Source organism: Oncorhynchus clarkii, chromosome 10 (genome assembly GCF_045791955.1).
Source record: "Oncorhynchus clarkii lewisi isolate Uvic-CL-2024 chromosome 10, UVic_Ocla_1.0, whole genome shotgun sequence".
Lineage (NCBI taxonomy): Eukaryota > Metazoa > Chordata > Actinopteri > Salmoniformes > Salmonidae > Oncorhynchus > Oncorhynchus clarkii.
Genome location: NC_092156.1, coordinates 59,068,841 through 59,089,779, shown reverse-complemented (window position 1 = coordinate 59,089,779; position 20,939 = coordinate 59,068,841). Strand labels below are relative to the sequence as shown.

Below are 20,939 nucleotides of genomic sequence, written 5' to 3'. Positions count from 1 at the left end.
CCCTGCTGTCTGTTTCTACATGACAGGCCTGGATTTTTACAGCAGGCCATATGCCATGAGGGGCCTATAGCTTTCAGCTGAGCAAACAGAGGAGCTTTCAAAGACCTGTTAGGACTAACATTTCACAACAATACCCCCGATGACTGAACGGAGATCAGTGGTGGAACCATCAAAACAGCAAACTAGAAAGTAGGCTAGTCAGCCATCCTTCTCTGGATGGGTGCACAGTTGTTCCCTTGAGGATTACCCAACATTTATGATGTGGTTTCTCATGCACATTTTATTTGGGACTTTAAAAATATATCTGATCATTAGGCAGACTTGGGTTATGGCATGTCAGGGGTAGAGCGATAGGAAATTACTCAGTTGTTAAGAAGACAATCTCTAGAAAATCTCTTTCCATGCAATTTAAGTGAACATTAACATTTAAAAAATAAAAGGTCCCAATGACCTGTTATCGAAAGCAATAAAAGTGAGCTCATTGGCCTGGCACACCTCCGACGGTAATAAATTCTAATAAAGCCAGGGCGTGGGCCTGTTTGCCATTTATAGGCAAGCGGTAATCGCATACTGTCCTAGTCTGCCATATACCGAAGAACGATAACGCACTGCTCCATGGCACCAATCCTACTTTTCCTACTGCCTGCCTTTCAAAACCCTTTGTTGCTCCCTGTAACTCAATGAGTTGCACTGCAGGTCTGTAAACCGAGAGACAGGCCTACCTTTCACCTCAGGGGGGAATAAAAAATATTCAGAACAAAGAGAGAAGAAAAAAAGAAATCTGCAACACCTGTCACTGACATTTCACTTTTCAGGGGTTTCAGAGTTTTTATTCACCTCAGAGTTACTGTATCTTATGTCTGAGGTGCTTTTTTTGTCATTACTCATCATTACTGCTAGCCAGGGTTAGCGGTTAGCTTGAGGTGTGTAATAAGGCCCGGGAGGCAGGGTGGCAAAGGTGGAAATGGATAGCACTGTAACACTCCATAACACTTCCTACAGCCATGTGAGGGTATAACCTGCCTTCAGACAATATTCTGAAATGTTGTGAGGTAATAAATTGTCCAATTCTTCGAAAAGAAAGGCACCCATTGGTAGATCGGTAAAAAAAATGCAGATGCTGAATATCCCTTTCAGCATTGTGAAGTTATTAATTACACATTGGATGGTGTATCAATACACCCAGTCACTACAAATATACAGCTGTCCTTCCTAACTCAGTTGCCAGAGAGGAAGGAAACCGCTCAGGGATTTCACCATGAGGCCAATGGTGACTTTAACACAGTTACAGAGTTGAATAACACAGTTACAGATTTGAATGGCTGTGAGAAAACTGAGGATGGATCAACAACAGTGTAGTTACAACATTGTAGTTACAACATTGTTGTAGAAACATTTTATGGAATCAATACTGTAAGTCGTTCTGGATAAGAGCATCTGCTATATGACCAAAATACTAAAATGTAGTTACTTCAATATACTAACTGAATTGTCTAGGTGATAAGCAGGAAGCCTGTACAGAATACAAATATTCCAAAACATGCATCCTGTCTGCAAGAAGGCACTAAAGTAATACTGCAAAAATACTGTACTCTCCATCTTTTCAAGCATCATGTTATAGGTATTAGGCTAGGACAGTATACTGTACATTTTAATATTTGTAGCTACTTTTTAAGTAAATATGTGCAGTCAACTTGTGCAATACGTTGATTGCGTTCTTCATTTCACCCGTCACCTTATTTTTCATTATGAAGTTTACCGTAGTTCCCTAGAACAGTTGAACCAGCACAACGGGAGAAAGCGGGAGCAGCTGTGTATTGACAGGGATTGCGTATATATTGAAAGTCAATAGTCTTTTTTAGTTGTAGTTCTTTCTTTCACAGAAAATACATTAGTGCAACACATTCGGCAGAAAATAGCTTCAATTTCATCAGACGACAACAGAAGTGCAACACTATTTGGCTGGCAGCCACACAAGTAAATGAGCTTACAATGATAAAGCAAAAAAAAAGATGCATGGCCATCATATTTCTAACGTTTAACATAGAATAAATGTAACCAGCTACATTTCCTAATGTTTTGCTTAAAGTTAATCTTGCATTTTACCAGAGAAAAGTAAACTGGCTACACGAGAAGAGTATCAGAGAAAAGTAGTTCCACATCAGTCAGAGCGCTGTCGTTTGATAGAATGCCCATTTGTGAATTCTCAGAGTGGACACGTGCAACTGAAGCACAACATTTGTTTGATGCTGAGCAAAAATTACAAGAAGAAGCATTGTAGATCTGCATTTACAAAAACGTAGCGAGATATTTCTTATACGTTTATTTCAATTTTTGGGCCACGAAAAACAACTAATTCTGAGATAGGGCGACCCCGAAGTTTAACTTGCTAGTTATCTAAGTAAGTGGCTGAATGAATAAGGTCACGCGGCATCCTATTGTTTTAGCTTTCTTCCGTGTTTGAGAAGTCAAAGCCCTTTGAATGAGTTTTCTGTACAACTACCACTGCATCTTAATATCCTTGCGTTTTGTCTCCGCTGCGTTCTAGGCCCATCTGCTCCTCCCCTATCTTCTCTAAGCAGAGCAGGAAAGCCCGTTGCCCTAGTGACTCCCAGACTCCACACAGACACAGCGTGTACACATTCAGACAAGCATGCGTCAAGACTTTGTTCATTTGCATAATAGCTCTCGTTCACATTCGCTTGTAATGCCCAAACTCAACAAAAATGACATTCGGTCATTTACCTATATATGTATAACTTTATTAGCTGGATAACTTGTGCTAACTTTGTTAGCATTCTAGTAAAGGATGCCTAATGGGCTTTTTCGTGCGTTTTGGTGCCCCCTTGTGTACTAAGCCAGTAATATATATGGATATTCAAATCTGGAGACTGAACAGATTTGATCCTCAGATCCCCAAAAGGTTCTACATCCTGACGGGTTGCATCACTGCCTGGTACGGCAACTGCTCGGCCTCCGACCGCAAGGCACTACAGAGGGTAGTGCGTACGGCCCAGTACATCACTGGGGCCAAGCTTCCTGCCATCCAGGACCTCTATGCCAGGCGGTGTCAGAGGAAGGCCCTAAAAATTGTCAAAGACTCCAGCCACCCTAGTCATAGACTGTTCTCTCTGCTACCACGCAGCAATCGGTACCGAAACGCCAAGTCTAGGTCCAAGATGCTTCTAAATAGCTTCTACCCCCAATCCATAAGACTCCTGAACATCTAATCAAATGGCTACCCAGACTATTTGCATTGTCCCCCCTCTATGTTGCGCTGCTGCTACTCTCTAAATGTACATATTACCTCAATTACCTTGGCTAACCGGTGCCCCCCTGAATATAGCCTCGCTACTGTTATTTTACTGCTGCTCTTTCATTATTGTTACTGTTATTGTTACTTTTATTTTCTTTCTGTATTTTTCTTAAAACTGCATTGTTGGTTAAGGGCATGTAAGTAAGCATTTTACTGTAAGGTCTACAGCTGTTGTATTCAGCGCATGTGACAAATACAATTTGATATCACCCTAATGGACATGCTTGTAATCATTAAGGACTGGCGAGTTTTTCGGGAATAAATGTTTTTGCGGAATGGATCTTAAGCACAGAGAAAATCCAAGAGGAAAATCTGGTTCAGTCTGCTTTCCACCAGACACCGGGAGACAAATTCACATTTCAACAGGACAATAACCTAAAACACAAGGCAAAATCTACACTGGAGTTGCTTACCAAGAATGCAGTGCGTGTCCGAGTTAGTTTTTTACTTAAATCTACTTGAACATTTATGGCAAGACCTTAAAATGGTTGTCTAGCAATGGTCAACAAACAATTTGACAGAGCTTGAAGAATTGTTTAAAGAATAAAATGGGCAAATGTTGCACAATCCAGGTGTCAAAGAGACTTACCCAGAAAGACTCACGGCTGTAAATCGCTGCCAAAGGTGCTTCTATAAATGATTGACTCAGATGACTCAAATGAGATATCTGTTCTTTATTTTACTACATTTGCAAACATTTCTAAAAACATGTTTTCACTGTGTCATTATGGGCTATTGTGTGTAGATGGGTGAGAAAAAATATATATTTAATCAATTTTGAATTCAGGCTGTAACAACAACAAAATGTGGATTAAGTTACGGGGTATGAATACTTTCTGAAGGCATGCAGGGTGTAATATGGTCGATGTCATATGGGTATACAGGCTTGTCAAGGCTTGCTGGCTGAAAAAAAAGTGATTTATATAATGAAGTAAACAGATAACTAAAACATATATATTGCCACAAAAAAACGCAGTCAAAATGTGCAAGTGTGAGTTTTTCCTCACGGAAGCACTGCCGACTGACTACTCACTGCACTCACTGAGATAGCTTCTGGGAGGAACAGATTTGCAAATGTGAGGCATGAATAAGAAATGTGAGCGCTAATCTGACTGCTAGCGTCCTGCGAGAGCATGGGGAAAGAGTATGAGTGAGAGGGAGAGGGTGGAGATTGGGAAAAGAAGGAGTGAGGATGAGTTGGAGAGAGTGGTTGAGTGGGTAAAAGAAAATGGAGTGAGAAACTAAGAGGGAGAGTGCGTGTGTGTGCGTGCGTGTTGTACATTTTTGTGTCTGTATGTAAGGGTGAGAATGTGTGCTATTCAGACTAATTGTGTGTGTGTGAGAGACAAGGTAAAAGAGAGACAGCTAGAACGAGAGGGATGAGACATTTATTGTGCCTGTGCCAACGCAACGCCCATGCTTGAGTGCTCATCCGTTTGACTGGGAGACACTGGCATAGCAGAAGCATTCCACTCGCTCAGGAGTGTCAGGCTGTCAGAGTGCCCGCTGCCAACCCTAAAGCTATCGGCATGGAGAAGATGACTTTATATTAGTGCAGTTCTGCACTGCTACAGGTGACTAACAAGACTGCAGTCATAGAGGACCTTGACCCAAACTCACCCCTCACAGGAAACTTAAACAAACCGTGGTAGATAAGGCCGTAATTGGTACGATAGCATTGTAATGGTCGAACCGGCAGAAGGAAGGAAGAAAGACCAAATCTCGTATCTTTTTTAAAAATAGTTTTGATGAGGCTCTGACGCCTAGAATAGTTCAATTCAAAAGAGAAAACCATTTCGATGGAGCTCCGACTGAACACAAAATGCCAATTTCAGTTGACATCTACTTTTTATACAAACATGAATGGGTGACTGGCTTTAAATAAACATACCAGAAGACAAAGCATCTATCGAAACATATCAAATCAATAGTTGGTTGGATAATTACTGACAGAGGGTGTAAATGATGAATCATTTAGCCACCACACCTATACCATTTCATTCCACTCGCTCATGAACGTCAGGCTTTTAGCAGCCAACCCTAAAGCTATCAGCATAGAGAAGATGGCTTTATATGACTGTTCTGCACCGCTAGAGCAATTATCACAGTGAATTATTGCAATGTTTGTTTATGTTTCAATTAATCCCGGATAGGATGGGTTGCCAATATAACGATTTGACACGAAATGAAAATGTAATTCATTCATTCATCCTAGTGGTGACTAACAACAATGCTGCATAGTCATAGAGAACCTTGACCCAAACTATCACCCCTCACAGGAAACTTAAACTGTGGTAGGTAAAGGCCAACTGGTACGATAGCATTGTAATGGTTGACTGGCGGAAGTAAGAAAGTCCAAATCTTGTGTCTTCTTTCATAGTTTGATGAGGCTCTGACGCCTAGAATAGTTCAATTCAAAAAGAGAACCATTTCAATTCAGCTCTTTCTGAACACAACGACAATTTCAGTTGACATCACTTTTTATTCAAACATGAATGCGTGACTGGCTTTAAATAAACCTACTAGAAGACAAGCATCTATTGACAAAGCATTGAAACAATAGTTAGCTGTATAAATGTGTATAAATCATGAATCTGGGGTATTTAGCCACCACACCTATATTTCTAGGCTAGTCAATGAGGAAGTTACAAAATGTGCCCTTGGGGCAATAAAAACAGTTGACAAAGCCTAGGCAACCTACCCAGACAGATTTGCTCTCTCTCTCCTTTCTTTCCCTCTTCCTTACATACCCTACAGCTACACCTTCGACAGCCACCTAGCACAGCAGCTAGGCTACACAATAAAAAGAGCTAACAGGCTAACGCTGAACTACAAAGTGTGTTCGCTTCAATTTTTTATTAATTTTATCTTTATTTAACCTTTATTTAACTAGGCAAGTCAGTTAAGAACAAATTCTTATTTACAACGACTGCCTAGGAACAGTGGGTTAACTGCCTTGTTCGGGGGCAGAACGACAGATTTTTACCTTGTCAACTCAGGGATTCAATCTAGCAACCTTTTGGTTACTGGCCCAAAGTTCTAACCACTAGGCTACCTGCCACCTCAATCAGTCTCTGGAAACAGGTCCACTGTGACATTTACTCAATAGCTAGTTACAGCGGGGAGGCTGGATGAAGTCTGCTGCACAACACACAGCCGCTGAGTGTTGTTTTTGACAGAATGGTGAGATAACATGGTTGTGCTTCGAGGCGCCGAGGAAAATGGCAGAGGAGGTCTGAGGACAGAAGACATTTAAGTGGACTGGAGTGGACTGGATATATCCAGGCCAAAACAAAAAAGTAACACACGGTGGGAGTAGTACCTGCGGAACTACACTATGATGTTCCCTATTTAGTTCAGAGGATGAGGTGTACTCAGTATTTCTAGCATGTATAGGACCAAGGTCCCTGTCATGAAAGGGGGTACATAGTGGGCGGGGGGGGGGGGGGGCTAAATTGGGGAGAGACACTCTTTTCCCCAGAAGGCCTTGTAGCTACAATGGTGTCGCCACAAATGGAGAGGATTGCACATGCCATGGATATCAAAAGCTGGCAATTGAAACAAATTAGAGCGCCAAAAAGATTACCGGTTGTCAAAAGAGGATTAGGATTTGCAAAATCCTGTTTATCCCCAGTGCTTATTTTCATATGGACGCACGCTGTCTACTTCAGAAACTCAGTCAATATCTGATAGAGTCAATATCATATTTTTCTGGCATTGAAAACGTGTAATGAGGAATTAGGCTGCAGTCAACTTTACCACGGCCCAGAGAAAAACTATTTTCACAGTTTTTCTTTCTATTGTCGACAAAGAGATCTACAGAAGTCGAGATGGTCTCCCGATGACCTTCACAACAAGAGACCGTGCAGGAATAATGTACGTGCTTCGGAGACCACGAGAGAACAAAAACGTGTCTTCTCAAGACCGAGAGATCAGCTCTTTCGGCTTACGCCAGCACTCCCTTGCTCTGCACTTGAAAAAGTCAGAACGTTTGCTTTGAACTACCTCTCGGTAATTCCGCTCTCCTTTCCCCTCGCATTCCTCAGCCTTCTTAGGACTCCTGCCTCACATGCTTACATAAACTTTCTCAGTGCCCCCCCCACCCTCTTCTCTTTCCAACGGCTCTGGTGGAATGCTTCAAATTCCTCCAGCACGTAGAGCCCTGGGTGTATTAGAAAAAGAGTCCTGAGCTAAGCTTCCCATGCCCCCAGCGCGAAATCAAATCATCTCTTTGGATCCCAGAGTTCTCAGAAGCTAAGACCTAGCCTAGCCCTGCACTTCTAATGTTTTTCAGTCCATACTGTAAGTGTTAATGCCCAAAACGTTTGAAAAATTCACAAGGCTATGAAGTGCAGCCAAAGCAGAAAAACTCCACCCCGTGGGATACCCACAAAGCCTACAGGTCTCGCTTTCGCACTCATCATCTTTATTACTTTATAGAATGATGGATATTTCTGAATAATACGGACAGCTTGAGTTACACACGGTAATGCATCGGCCAAAGGCTTAGAATCACCATGCAAAATAGGACTTGGCAGGCTATTGAAGTGTCAAAGACCGTATCGGGGTCATTGACGAAATATGGTGGCGCTTTGAAGAGTGACCAGCATTCAGCGGGTATTCAGTACATTAGTGTAGATCTGGGAAAACAGTCATCAAAACAGATGCATGATGAGTTCACACAGAGTCTCTCAAAACAAAAGCGCATTTCTCACCACTTGCCGTGCTGTGCAGGAGCACCAAGTCTGGGACCAAAAAGCTCCTGAACAGCTTCTACCCCCAAGCCATAAGACTGATGAATAGTTCATCAAATGGCTACCCGGACTACTTGCACCCATCCATTATTCATTTTTTTGCACTGACTCTATGCACACTCACTGGACTCACACATACTACACCGACGTGCACACACACACACGCGCACACACACACACACACACATATCACATCTGCATATTGACACTACACGCATACACCAACACACTCACAGACACACTTTCACACGCACTGCTGCTACTCTGTTTATTATCGAACCTGATTGCCTGGTCAATTTAACCCCTAACTACATGTACCTATTACCTCAATCACCTCAACTACTTAGTACCCCAACACACTGACTCCAGTACCGGTACTCCTTGTATAAAGCCTCCTTATTATTATTATTTTATTGTGTTACTAATATTTTGTGTTTTTTCCCATTCATTTTTGCAAATTTGCGTACTTTTTAACTCTGCATTGTTAGGAAAGGGATTGTAAAGTAAGCATTTAACAGTAAAGTCTACACTTGTTGTAACAAAATGTGATTTGATCTCTCTTTGACCCGGCGATCCTCTGAGTTGTGCCCCCACCAACCACTTCCGCTTCGCGCAACATTGTGCATTTTGTATAAAATCGCCACCGGAGGCATATCAACAGCTGGGCTTAAGGGAAATGGTACTTTAAAACTTTATAGACAAACTGAATCATTTCAGCCAGCTTAACAATGTGGAGCAGTGTGCTTCACTCTACATAATCATATGGTCTTAAAAGGGGGAGGGAACTAACTAAAAGCACTAAACAACTGCCCTTTATTAAAACTGCATCAACAGACCAGGGGGGCATTAACGTTTTAAAGCGGCATAGATATTCAAAACTATAGCTTGATGACACTGTGTAATAAAATAAGAATCCTATTCTAGATTCTCTGGCCCAAGGAAAAAGTTTTTTTTTAAATGGCTGCATTCATCTGGAGTGAGGGGGAGAGGGGAGAACGCAGCGAGATACAGAGTGAAAGCGAGAGTCTTTAATGAACGAAAGGCAAATGATGCATTGAAAACATGCCTGATGGGATTTTTTTCTGGCAGAATTTAGCCCATTAATTCCAGTTGAGGAAGCCTATTGGGACATGCCCAGGCAGCTACCATTGTCACAGAGCGCAGTATTATTTCAAAAGGCCTCAGAGTGGGCCTGTGAGAAGCGCCACCTGGTTTAATATCACGTTAGAATTTAAGCCCTGTTCCCTCCCGGCCCTTCGTTGCCATGCCCCGCTCCTCTGATGATAGTGGGCGCGATGTACCGTCTGTTTTCCCCTTATCGCAAAATGTTTACGAAGCCCCCTGAGATAGTTGCCCACTGACACCGACTGTACTCAATGCGCCACGGTAAACGGTTCCCGTGGAAAGGTCTTTTTTTTTGGAGACAGATAAGGCACTTTGAAATATAGGCCTGCTCTCGTTTTCCAATAGGCTGCCGTGCTGACATTTACAAAAGGTTGATTCTTTTTTCATTACATTTTTATTGTCTTCGGAGATTAGAGATTAGAGTGGCGTTTAGGCCTATAAAAAGGCATTATGGTTGTTGAGAGTTATGACGGGAAGGTTGGGACAGTATGTGGGTTTAAATGCATGTTTTGGCAGCATTTTCTGTCCTAAGCTTTTCAACCCTAAGAGGCAACCATGGCATTTAGGCCTAAACATGTCGGTGTCTACATCTGTATAACACTGGATTTGAACCAAGTGCCATTAAGCTGCTGTCTCTGGTCATGCTACCGTAATTCTGATGTTTCCTGTCTTTGGTCTTTACGTTGGCAGCTTGACAACACGAACATGACGGGCGGGGAATTCAAAAAGGAGCATCTTCATCTCTCGCCGTTTGGTTTTTTTAAGTGGCTGTCTCTCAACACATGAAACCTCAGGATTCGTTCAGCCAAGCACCGTTTCCCTTTGACATTCAGTCAGGTACGCTTTGAGAGCCAATGCATCATATCGAGAGATGCTTTAAAAGAAACAGCCAGCTAAGCCTTTGTCGGTTACCCCTTTCACTGCGGTAAACTCCATTTTTGATTGGGGCTATGATCGGAGAATAACAACTTCACATTCAGGTGAACATGCTACAGGGAACTGCAGGTCTTTTCCAAAGTAACAGGGGAACACACACCAAGATAGAGAACTGAAAAACAACATTTCTCGGCCCAAGTTTCAAAGATCGAACATATCCCAGTAAACTTCACTAAGATCAATTTGATTTTTTTTTTTCTGTCAAATGTGTGACAAACATGTAGTTACTGCAGTCCTGTACGTGTCTGCAGAACCTCTATGCAATCATTAGCAACGTGTGTAGTCATAATTTACAGTAGTTTACATAAAAAGAAAACAAAATGTCACCAACCATTATTAGCCACGGGTCTCAATTGCCTAGATTAGCATGACAAGAGTTGACTCACAATCGAGCACGCCATCTGCACGCGGCACCTTCACAGGTTTCTAAAAAAAGACTTAATGGACAGAGAGAAGCAACAAACTTTAACTGGGGAAAGTGTGCTTTTCATTTAGCACCCGACAATCAACTTTGGCCCGAATGCACATTCCTGGCCCTGTCACCCCCAGCAACGGCGCTCAAGCCATGAGTCATGTGGCTCTTGAGTGTGCTGAAGAAGTCACACTTCTGGCTTGAGCTTCTGTGTATAGAATCAACAACAAAAAAATAGAAGGGAAAGGGCCTGGGTGCATAGGTTCAATCAATCTCCCATGAAGCTTTGGTGGTGCAGACGTAGCTGGAATAGTGAACGCAGCCAAACATGAAAAGACAAAACCATTCGCCACATACCTCCCCTATCTGGCATCACCGAGGGTCGGCCCTAACTCGCTCTCGTCAGGAAGGGCAATGGGGGGGACAATTTGGGGAAAGAGAGGAGGGAGGAAGGCCAAAATTGAAGAGGGGAAAACACACGCTCACAGTACTTTGTCATTACACGTCAAACTATTTCATTTGCCTCCACACACAGCCATTTCAGCACACCGGCTGCCTCCAGTTTGAAGTGAAAGGGCAACGCATACATTATCCAATGAGCAAAGGGCAATGGCATACATTATCCAACGAGCATCTGGACGGAAGAGGCGATTCCACTGGGGCTATTGAGATTCCTTACGTATTTCCTACATAAATGCAAACACACTGCATGAAGGCCTTACACCTTGGTTCACCTTTACTACTTTTATTAATATGCATTTTCACCCCCCCCCCTGATTCACTCCTGCCCTGATTCACTCCTGCACTGATTCACTCCTGTCCTGATTCACTCCTGTCCTGATTCACTCCTGTCCTGATTCACTCCTGCACTGATTCACTCCTGTTAAGTGAATCAGTGCAAATTCAATCACCACATCTTGGTTTTTCACCTCGGTTCACAAAGTAGGCTAACGAGCGTACGGACATGACTTCAATAGTGCTGTCAAAGCGGCATCGAAACTAGCAGTTCCTGGAGGAGAAACACAATGAGAGAGAGAGAGAGTCTGGTCGAACTAGCTCTTTACGTCAAAGGCTGAAATACAAGGTATTAGGAGTTCTAACAGAAAGACATGCTTAATTGATCACAGAGGACCCTTCCATGACCTCATAAACGGCAGTCAATCCTTTAGCGCAAGCACCAAGTCTAATTGATCTACTTTGAGAACGGTCAACATCGATTCACTGATGGCACCGACAGAGATGGTCGCCTCGCTTCGAGTTCTTAGGAAACTATGCAGTATTTTTTTTATGTATTATTTCTTACATTGTTACCACAAGCATTTCGCTACAGTCACATTAACATCTGCTAACCATGTGTATGTGACAAATACAATTTGATTTGAGCAATGTACCCGTACAAGACTTATTGGGCCTAGGCCTATAGCCTACCTCGCCACTAATTAAGCACAGTCCATGACAAACAACATCCTCCACCCCTCCCTCTTCCCTAAGCAACAGCGGCAGCATTACTGGATTTTTTATAGGGACGTCAGTGAAAATAATTTATAGTGCACTGCAGAGTGAAGTACCATTAAGAGTCGATCTCAATTTAGATTCAGAGAGAATGGAATGTCAAGTGGTTTTGTCCCAAATTAATACCACTCACCACCTCGACCACCCCACAACAATAACTTCTACTAGTGATGGTTGGGGGGGGTGTACAGTTACATATTGGGATATCTTTTTTTTAACGATATATCGTATTGACAATATCGCAATAAAGTTTTGAGCTAGTTGGCTGTACCTGCACCAAAACTCAGTATTTTGCTTAATAGCTTTTAAAATAAAATAAAAATCACACTATAGATTCACACTATATACAGTGCCTTGCGAAAGTATTCGGCCCCCCTTGAACTTTGCGACCTTTTGCCACATTTCAGGCTTCAAACATAAAGATATAAAACTGTATTTTTTTGTGAAGAATCAACAACAAGTGGGACACAATTTTGAAGTGGAATGACATTTATTGGATATTTCAAACTTTAACAAATCAAAAACGTAAAAATTGGGCGTGCAAAATTATTCAGCCCCTTTACTTTCAGTGCAGCAAACTCTCTCCAGAAGTTCAGTGAGGATCTCTGAATGATCCAATGTTGACCTAAATGACTAATGATGATAAATACAATCCACCTGTGTGTAATCAAGTCTCCGTATAAATGCACCTGCACTGTGATAGTCTCAGAGGTCCGTTAAAAGCGCAGAGAGCATCATGAAGAACAAGGAACACACCAGGCAGGTCCGAGATACTGTTGTGAAGAAGTTTAAAGCCGGATTTGGATACAAAAAGATTTCCCAAGCTTTAAACATCCCAAGGAGCACTGTGCAAGCGATAATATTGAAATGGAAGGAGTATCAGACCACTGCAAATCTACCAAGACCTGGCCGTCCCTCTGAACTTTCAGCTCATACAAGGAGAAGACTGATCAGAGATGCAGCCAAGAGGCCCATGATCACTCTGGATGAACTGCAGAGATCTACAGCTGAGGTGGGAGACTCTGTCCATAGGACAACAATCAGTCGTATATTGCACAAATCTGGCCTTTATGGAAGAGTGGCAAGAAGAAAGCCATTTCTTAAAGATATCCATAAAAAGTGTTGTTTAAAGTTTGCCACAAGCCACCTGGGAGACACACCAAACATGTGGAAGAAGGTGCTCTGGTCAGATGAAACCAAAATTGAACTTTTTGGCAACAATGCAAAACGTTATGTTTGGCGTAAAAGCAACACCCTGAACACACCATCCCCACTGTCAAACATGGTGGTGGCAACATCATGGTTTGGGCCTGCTTTTCTTCAGCAGGGACAGGGAAGATGGTTAAAATTGATGGGAAGATGGATGGAGCCAAATACAGGACCATTCTGGAAGAAAACCTGATGGAGTCTGCAAAAGACCTGAGACTGGGACGGAGATTTGTCTTCCAACAAGACAATGATCCAAAACATAAAGCAAAATCTACAATGGAATGGTTCAAAAATAAACATATCCAGGTGTTAGAATGGCCAAGTCAAAGTCCAGACCTGAATCCAATCGAGAATCTGTGGAAAGAACTGAAAACTGCTGTTCACAAATGCTCTCCATCCAACCTCACTGAGCTCGAGCTGTTTTGCAAGGAGGAATGGGAAAAATGTTCAGTCTCTCGATGTGCAAAACTGATAGAGACATACCCCAAGCGACTTACAGCTGTAATCGCAGTAAAAGGTGGCGCTACAAAGTATTAACTTAAGGGGGCTGAATAATTTTGCACGCACAATTTTTCAGTTTTTGATTTGTAAAAAAAGTTTGAAATATCCAATAAATGTCGTTCCACTTCATGATTGTGTCCCACTTGTTGATTCTTCACAAAAAAACACAGTTTAATATCTTTATGTTTGAAGCCTGAAATGTGGCAAAAGGTCGCAAAGTTCAAGGGGGCCGAATACTTTTGCAAGGCACTGTATATATATATATCTCATCACGAGAAATACAATAAATACTGTATTGGCACCTAAGTATTGTGATAATGTCTTATCTTGGTCCCTGGCAATTCCCAGCCCTAACTTCTAGGCCCAACCACAACAACCCCGCCCTCTTACTAGAAGCCTTAACTAGCCTACTTTGTGAAAGAAGTCCATCTTGTTGTTCTTCCCTCTGTATCATGACCTCAGTCTCCAGTTGTTTGTTCCTTTTCCCAACTAAAGGTTTATTAAATCAAGGAACTAGATTCCATGCCTGGCCCTGGAAACATCAATCAGGTTAGCGGCATACCTAGCTGGCCTTAAGTGTGTCAGGCCCCCATTAGCTCGATAACCCCAACAGCAGTGTCGGAGCACACACAAGGACAGAATTAGCCTGGACTGCACACAAAATCTCACCTGGGCTCCACATAGCCCCCAGCTCTAAACATGTTTGTGTGATGTGCAGATGTAAATACAAGGGTCAGCGATCCGGAGGGGCCCGGGCCAGACGTTTGGCAGATATAGCCGTCTACAGTCGGACAATAAGAACTGGATAGGGGGAAAACATGTTGATTCCTATCTTAGAAGTAACAACTTTCTGGGTTTTGTTAATCTTATATTGGCCTAAAAAAATGGCTGAATTACTGCTGTTAGCAAAAGCAAACCCTGAAATCGGGTAAAATAATATATTGAAAGCTGAAGTTAATTTCCGCCTTTGTTCACTGAACTAAATTAAGCTAGTAACTAAATATAAAGTTCAAGATTTAGGCTTAAGGAGAAAAACTAAAGGGCCAAAATTGTATCTTCTTGGCGGTAAGATGAGAGGTAAGGGAGTCGAATGGGCACTAAAGACCTTTTCATTTGCACATTCCTCATCACTACCCCTCCATTCTCAAACCCAGGGGTTCAAGAGGATTCCGGGAATAAATAAAAGCATGCACAAGGAGAACATGAGATTCCAAAAGGCATTTAACTTAACCAGCCACAGATGTTAGCCAACCTTCCCTTACTAGCCCCCTCATAAAAACACTTTTCCAGAGCTTAAGGTGTGTGTGGCTTCTGGCATGTATCCTTTGATTTTTACCACTTTTTCATTTGTTTTCTTCTCAACCCTTGTTTTCCTACTTGTCGGAAAGCACGAGCTGCAGCTGCACGACTGGGTGAAAGCGACACTGGGTGTGCACCCTTTGTTTTACATCGATTTCTTGTAGAGCATAATCCTCACGTGGTAACCTCACACCCCCCTCTGCTCAGACCCAGACCAACCCCCCCCCCCAATCCTATCATTGCCACTTCTGATAAATCACTCTGAAGGCCATGGAGGTCGAGGGCAGGGGAGGAAGAGCAGGTCAGGAGCTCCCGGTGACCTGCATCCAATACATTCAGGAGTGGGATTTCAAACAAAAAGTGGGTGTCCTTCACAGAAACAAGAACACTTCTGAGTTTCGGCCTAAGATCCACAGCCCCAAGCCGAGGGCAGAGTCTCAACTAACAAACCACAGAGCAGAAATCTCTGTTGCCTAAATATAAGGCACTTTGTTTCAAAATGTCAACTTCCTAAAGAGTGCATTGTGTGTGTGAGAGTTTCTACAAATTTTGATGAGCGGGACCGAAGCTATTTTTAAACCAATCTCAGATGAGTTTCATATTGCATTTCAAGAATCAAAAGGCTCCCTCCAGTTCGCTCTGTTTACATTTTCCCTCAGTAAGTTTTGAACAAAAGAGGTAGAATTATCTACAAGCAACAATCTGACAACTACCCCAGAGAACAATCACACTAAGACTGGACAGGCACAATAGCTGACAGATGGTCCTTAAGGAGCCATGCTTCATGCCGGCTCATCCCGTCATGCTAAATTTTACCAGCAAAGAAAGTGTGATTTCCCCACAGGTTCACGAAAGGCCCTAATTTACTCTGCTTAATAAAGTGTATGTCTCCACCTGAATCTAAATTAACATCCTCTCATCAATTTCTCATGTAGTTACTTTAAAATCTGTAAATTACATTTCCAGAGACATTGCATTGGACTTCCAGACTTAGGGGATAGACTACATATATGCTAAAAACCTAATGTTTTATGCATCAAGTTTCACCGGCCCATTTGTACATTAAATATGTATATTGCCATGCAGAAATACATTTTAAAAGGGAAAAACGGACATTTAGCCACCCAGAGTATGGTAACTGTGTTTAAAAATCAAGGGCAGCAAGCCAGGTCTGACACACCCAAAATGGGGTTACCAGTAGCCTTTTGTGGCAAAAAACGTTTGAATTCCGAACTGCTTATTTTTAAACCCTTGGCACAGGTTCTTTAACGTCCGTGAGCAGCTGAGAAAAAAAGTATTCCTACTTTCTTTGTAAGACCACAAAGAGGCCAGCAAATGCATTTCACCAGACACACACACAAAAAAAATTAGATTTGCAATACTAAAGCGATATGACAATCACAGAAAAATAACTCTTTCATTATACAAACAAGTTCCATCTCATGTGGGACGAGCCAGCATGCAGCATTAGCCATTTGCATATGGCTCGTTTTACGACATTGAAACAAAATGCTCGCGTGGGAAAGGGAGCGTCAGTGGGTAAAATCACTAAGCAATCCTCTTAATTCCCCGGCAACTAGTTTGGAATGTCTACTGCAGGTCTTGGACACAGCTGCTCCAGCTGTTCCTGCCATCAATTCTCTTCCCTCAGACAGAAAAATGAAAGGAATCAGGAAGCTTAGCGGTTCTCCAGGAAGCAACCCTCACCTCCATTCACCATTTGCCCCCACCACTGATATTTCAGGGAAGGGGGGGGGGGGACATGGGCAGACAAGCATAGTCTGCACAGATACATGGGATTACACCCCTTTTCACATCCCAGTCATTTAAAATTCATGCATGCCCATTTGGTGCCTTAAATAATAAATGATAAACAAAATGGGCCTTCACATAGGGGCAATATGGTAATGACAAAGAGAGGGGGGAAAAAGTGAGAAACTCACCAGTCTCTTCATCAATGGTGAATATCCCTAAACCAGAGCCGTCCCGTATTGAGTAGCGTATTTCTCCGTCTCTTCCTTTGTCTTCGTCTTGAGCCGTTACTTTCATTACGGATGTCCCAATGAGGGCGTCCTCTTTTATAAATCCCGTATCCACAAACGAGGGGAACCACGGGCGATACAGATTCTCGTTTACGTCCACTACATCCACCTCAATGAAGCACGTCGACGATAAAGACACGGGCTTCCCTTTGTCCTTGGCTTTCGCCGTGAGGTTGTACACCTGCTTCTTCTCGTAATCCAGAGTCTGCAGGATGCGCACCGCGCCACTGAGTTTGTCCACCTCGAAGTTGCCGTCCCCGTTATCGCTGAGGCTGTACCGTACCTGACTGGACAGCCCGACATCCGGGTCGTGAGCCTCCAGCCACATAATCACAGTGCCGACCGGGAGGTCCTCCCTCACCTTCACCCGGTAATTTGACGGGATGAATTTGGGAGGATTGTCATTGACGTCCTCAAGAACGACCTTCAGCAACACTGTAGACACGAGTTGAGGATCATTAACCGCCTGGTCACACGCAGCGATCTTCAGAATGTAAACCGGGTGCACCTCGCGATCCAGCTGCTTTTTCACTGTCACTACTCCAGTCAGCTCGTCAATGGCAAACTGGTCAGTGTCGGCCACAATCGAATACCTGATTACTCCGTTATCTCCCTGGTCCTTATCGGTGGAATCCACCTGGACGATTTCAGTCCCCACTGGTGTTTTTTCACTTATTTCCACCGAATAGGAGTCTTGCAGGAACTGTGGACTGTTATCGTTAGCATCCAAGATCTTAACATCCAAAAGACGCGAGGAGGACTTCTGCGGTATTCCCAGATCGTAGACCGTGACATTCAGTGTGTAGTGGTCCGTCGTTTCCCTGTCCAGTGGAGTGTGAACCAAAAGCCAACCGGTGTTCATATCTACAATGAAACGACTCTCTGCATCTCCTCCTGAAATAACGTACACCAATTTTCCGTTAAAACCACTGTCTGTGTCGGAGGCGCTTAGATGGACTACCCTAGCCCCAACCGGAAGGTCCTCTTTGACCTCAATGACACTGGGGAAGGACTCTGCAAACTGAGGGGAGTAGCGGTTAACCGTATGGATGTCCATTAAGTTATCGTCAGGCTCAGTTGGGGTGTGGATCTTAGTGCCATGAAGAAGCTTTTCTGCCAACATGGTAGCAACCCCAGTGTCGACGCACTTCAATTGGACAGGCTTGCGAGCTGTGATGACAGTGATGTTCATTATCATTGGTTCAGTCTCATGCTCTCCATCACTGGCTCTGATCTGTAAGCTATGGAAGGACACTTTACCTGCCTCCCCCTCGCTCAGTGTTCGTTTCAAAGAAAGCACACCCGAGTTGGAGTTCAACTCAAAGAGATCAAGATCATTCCCAGTTTTGATGTCGTACCGCACTAGTTGCAATTCGTCAGCGTCAATTGCAGACACCGTCGTTATCTGCTCTCCCACGCCATGGTCTCTAGGCACAGTGACTTCACAGTCGACATTTTCGAATAGAGGCTTATTGTCATTCAGGTTATTCAGTGTGACAGTAACTGATGCCTCCACCTCCCGTCGGAAAGGGGAACCCCAGTCTGAAGCCCTAATTTTGAGATTGTAAATTCTTGGCATCAGCTCGTAATCCAGCTCTTCTGAGGTGCCGATGACACCAGAGAAGTAGTCGATGACAAACGGCTGCGGGCTCATGTTGGCAATGCTGTAGGTCACATACCCGTTCTCTCCACTGTCTAGATCCGTGGCTTTCACTGCTAACACGTTGGACCCTACGGGTACATTCTCATCAACGGTGGCCTTGTAAGAGGTCTGTTGGAACTCAGGAGCATTATTGTTAACATCTATAATGTCAATGATAACCTTTGTCGCTGCCTTTTTGTCACTGGTAATAACTTCTAGTTCAAATTTAGGGGCATAATCCGCATAGATGGGTCCAGTTGTGGTAATTAGGCCAGTGTCTGGATTAATAGCAAAACGATTCTTCTCTGTTTTATATCTGAAAGCATACTTCAACTGTGGATACTTTGGCAAGGCAGTTACCATAGCAACAGGTGTGTGGAGAGGGGCAAACTCACTGAGATTGACCCTATAAACAGCGTGTTCAAATTTAGGGGGGCCCACTTTAAACTGAGGGGATGTTACATGTACCACTTTCGCTGAAGAAAACTGGGGGGGGCTTCCTTTGTCCTTGGCCTGTAATGTGAGGTTGTATCCGAAAGGCTGGGTGTCCCAGTCTACATCCTTGACCGCTTTGATTTTGTACTCCTTGCTCCCGGGACTAGTTCTCAGGGCCTTAAACTGCTGGAGGGGGTCGCCCGCCACCACGCTCAACGACGCGATCTCCCCATTTGGTCCCTGGTCGCTGTCCTCGACGGTCACTATGGCGTAGGTGGGGTCGCGGTCAGCGCCCGAGGGCGCCAGAGTGACTGCGGCGATGACGGGCGCGTGCTCGTTGGCCTGCTCCACCCTCACCGTCAGCTTGGCCATGCTACTGAAGCCGCTGCTCCCGTAGAGCTTCATGCCTCGGTCCACGGCCAGGATCTCCAGGTCATACAGCTGGGTCTCAGCGTGATCCAGCTTGCCGGTCAGCGTCACCACCCCACTTGTGGGGTGAACGGCGAACACATCTGTCCACTCCCGGAAGCTGTAGTAGTACTCCCCATTGGTCCCAATGTCGGCGTCCGTGGCAGTGACCTTGGCCACGCTGGTCCGTAGGGCTGTGTTCTCGAGCAGCGAGACGCTGTAGGAGGTGGGAGAGAACAGAGGCCTCAGGTCGTTGGTGTCCTGAACCTGTACCTGGACTCGGGCGCGAGCCTCCACGTTGGTGCCCCTCTCCACGGCTTTGACAGTGAGCAAGTAGTGGTCTTTGACCTCCCGGTTCAGAATGGCAGTGCTGCCTCCTTTGGTCCTTATTCTCAGGAAGCTAAAGTCTCCCAGGATGTAGTCCTCTGCTTTGAAAAGGTTCTCATTGTCTCCTGACACTATTTTGTACCGTATCTCCCAGGTGGGGTCTGTGATGTAGATGCCCATCTTGGCATGACTCTCCAAGTAGGTCTTAGCAGCAGAGTTCTCATATATGGTGGCATTGTAAACAGAGTGAGTGAACTGCAGGGCCAATGCCTTCTCCGTCCTTTGGTTCCCTGTGCAGCCGCAGAGGAGCTGCAGGAGCAGCACGAGCAGTGAAGTCAAGTATTTCCCCATTTTCGTACCGTGTTCTCTACCAAACCACCTGGAGACGCACAAAACAGAAGGTCAGAAACAAGCTAAAAAAAATAAACATCAAATTAAACATTTTAATAGATTTTTCAGAAAATAGGGATGGATCAGTGCTTTAATTTAAGAGCATCATAAAATATGTCTTTATGCTAACAAGCAAAAGCGCTAAATGTTGAACCTTCCCAACAAATTTGTGGTTTTAAAGTGGCACGGTGAACGGCTGCTGTTAATATCTGCTCGACAAAGGTCTCTAACCTTACTCCTCCCTTTACTGTGAGCCTCACTGAGCTCATTTAAACGGCATGACAAACGATGGTCAGGCTGATAAATGGGTTTTCTGTGACAGAGGGGGAGAGGGAGAAAAGATATAGGACAAATAACGTATTTGTCTTGGCCGGCATTCCTCTTACGATTTCAGCAACAGGTTTAACAGAACAGATATACTACGTAAATCCTTTTTTACTGTTTCAAAGCACAATTCAGAGACGAGTCTCTTCACATCAGAACATGTACTCATTTAATTCAGTCCTCTATGTACAAATGATGATGGAGGTCATTGGTAATGACAAAATAGTTGCACGGCATTCAATTCTCACTTATTCAATTACAGGTCAAGCGAAAACGGACTTCAAAGCTATAATAAGCACATTTGACA

At 43.7% G+C, this 20,939-nt stretch overlaps 1 protein-coding gene across 6 annotated transcripts in view; it reads right to left on the bottom strand.

The window, feature by feature from the left end:
• The window catches only part of LOC139418851 (protocadherin Fat 1-like), a 101,363-nt gene that overhangs the window by 77,641 nt on the left and 2,783 nt on the right, over positions 1-20,939 (bottom strand). For all 6 annotated transcript variants that reach the window (XM_071168600.1, XM_071168601.1, XM_071168604.1 and 3 more), the window contains exon 2: positions 17,008-20,297. In XM_071168600.1, the coding sequence (XP_071024701.1) occupies positions 17,008-20,269 (3,262 nt within the window). In that variant the 5' untranslated portion in view covers positions 20,270-20,297. The remainder of the gene's footprint in view (positions 1-17,007; positions 20,298-20,939) is intronic.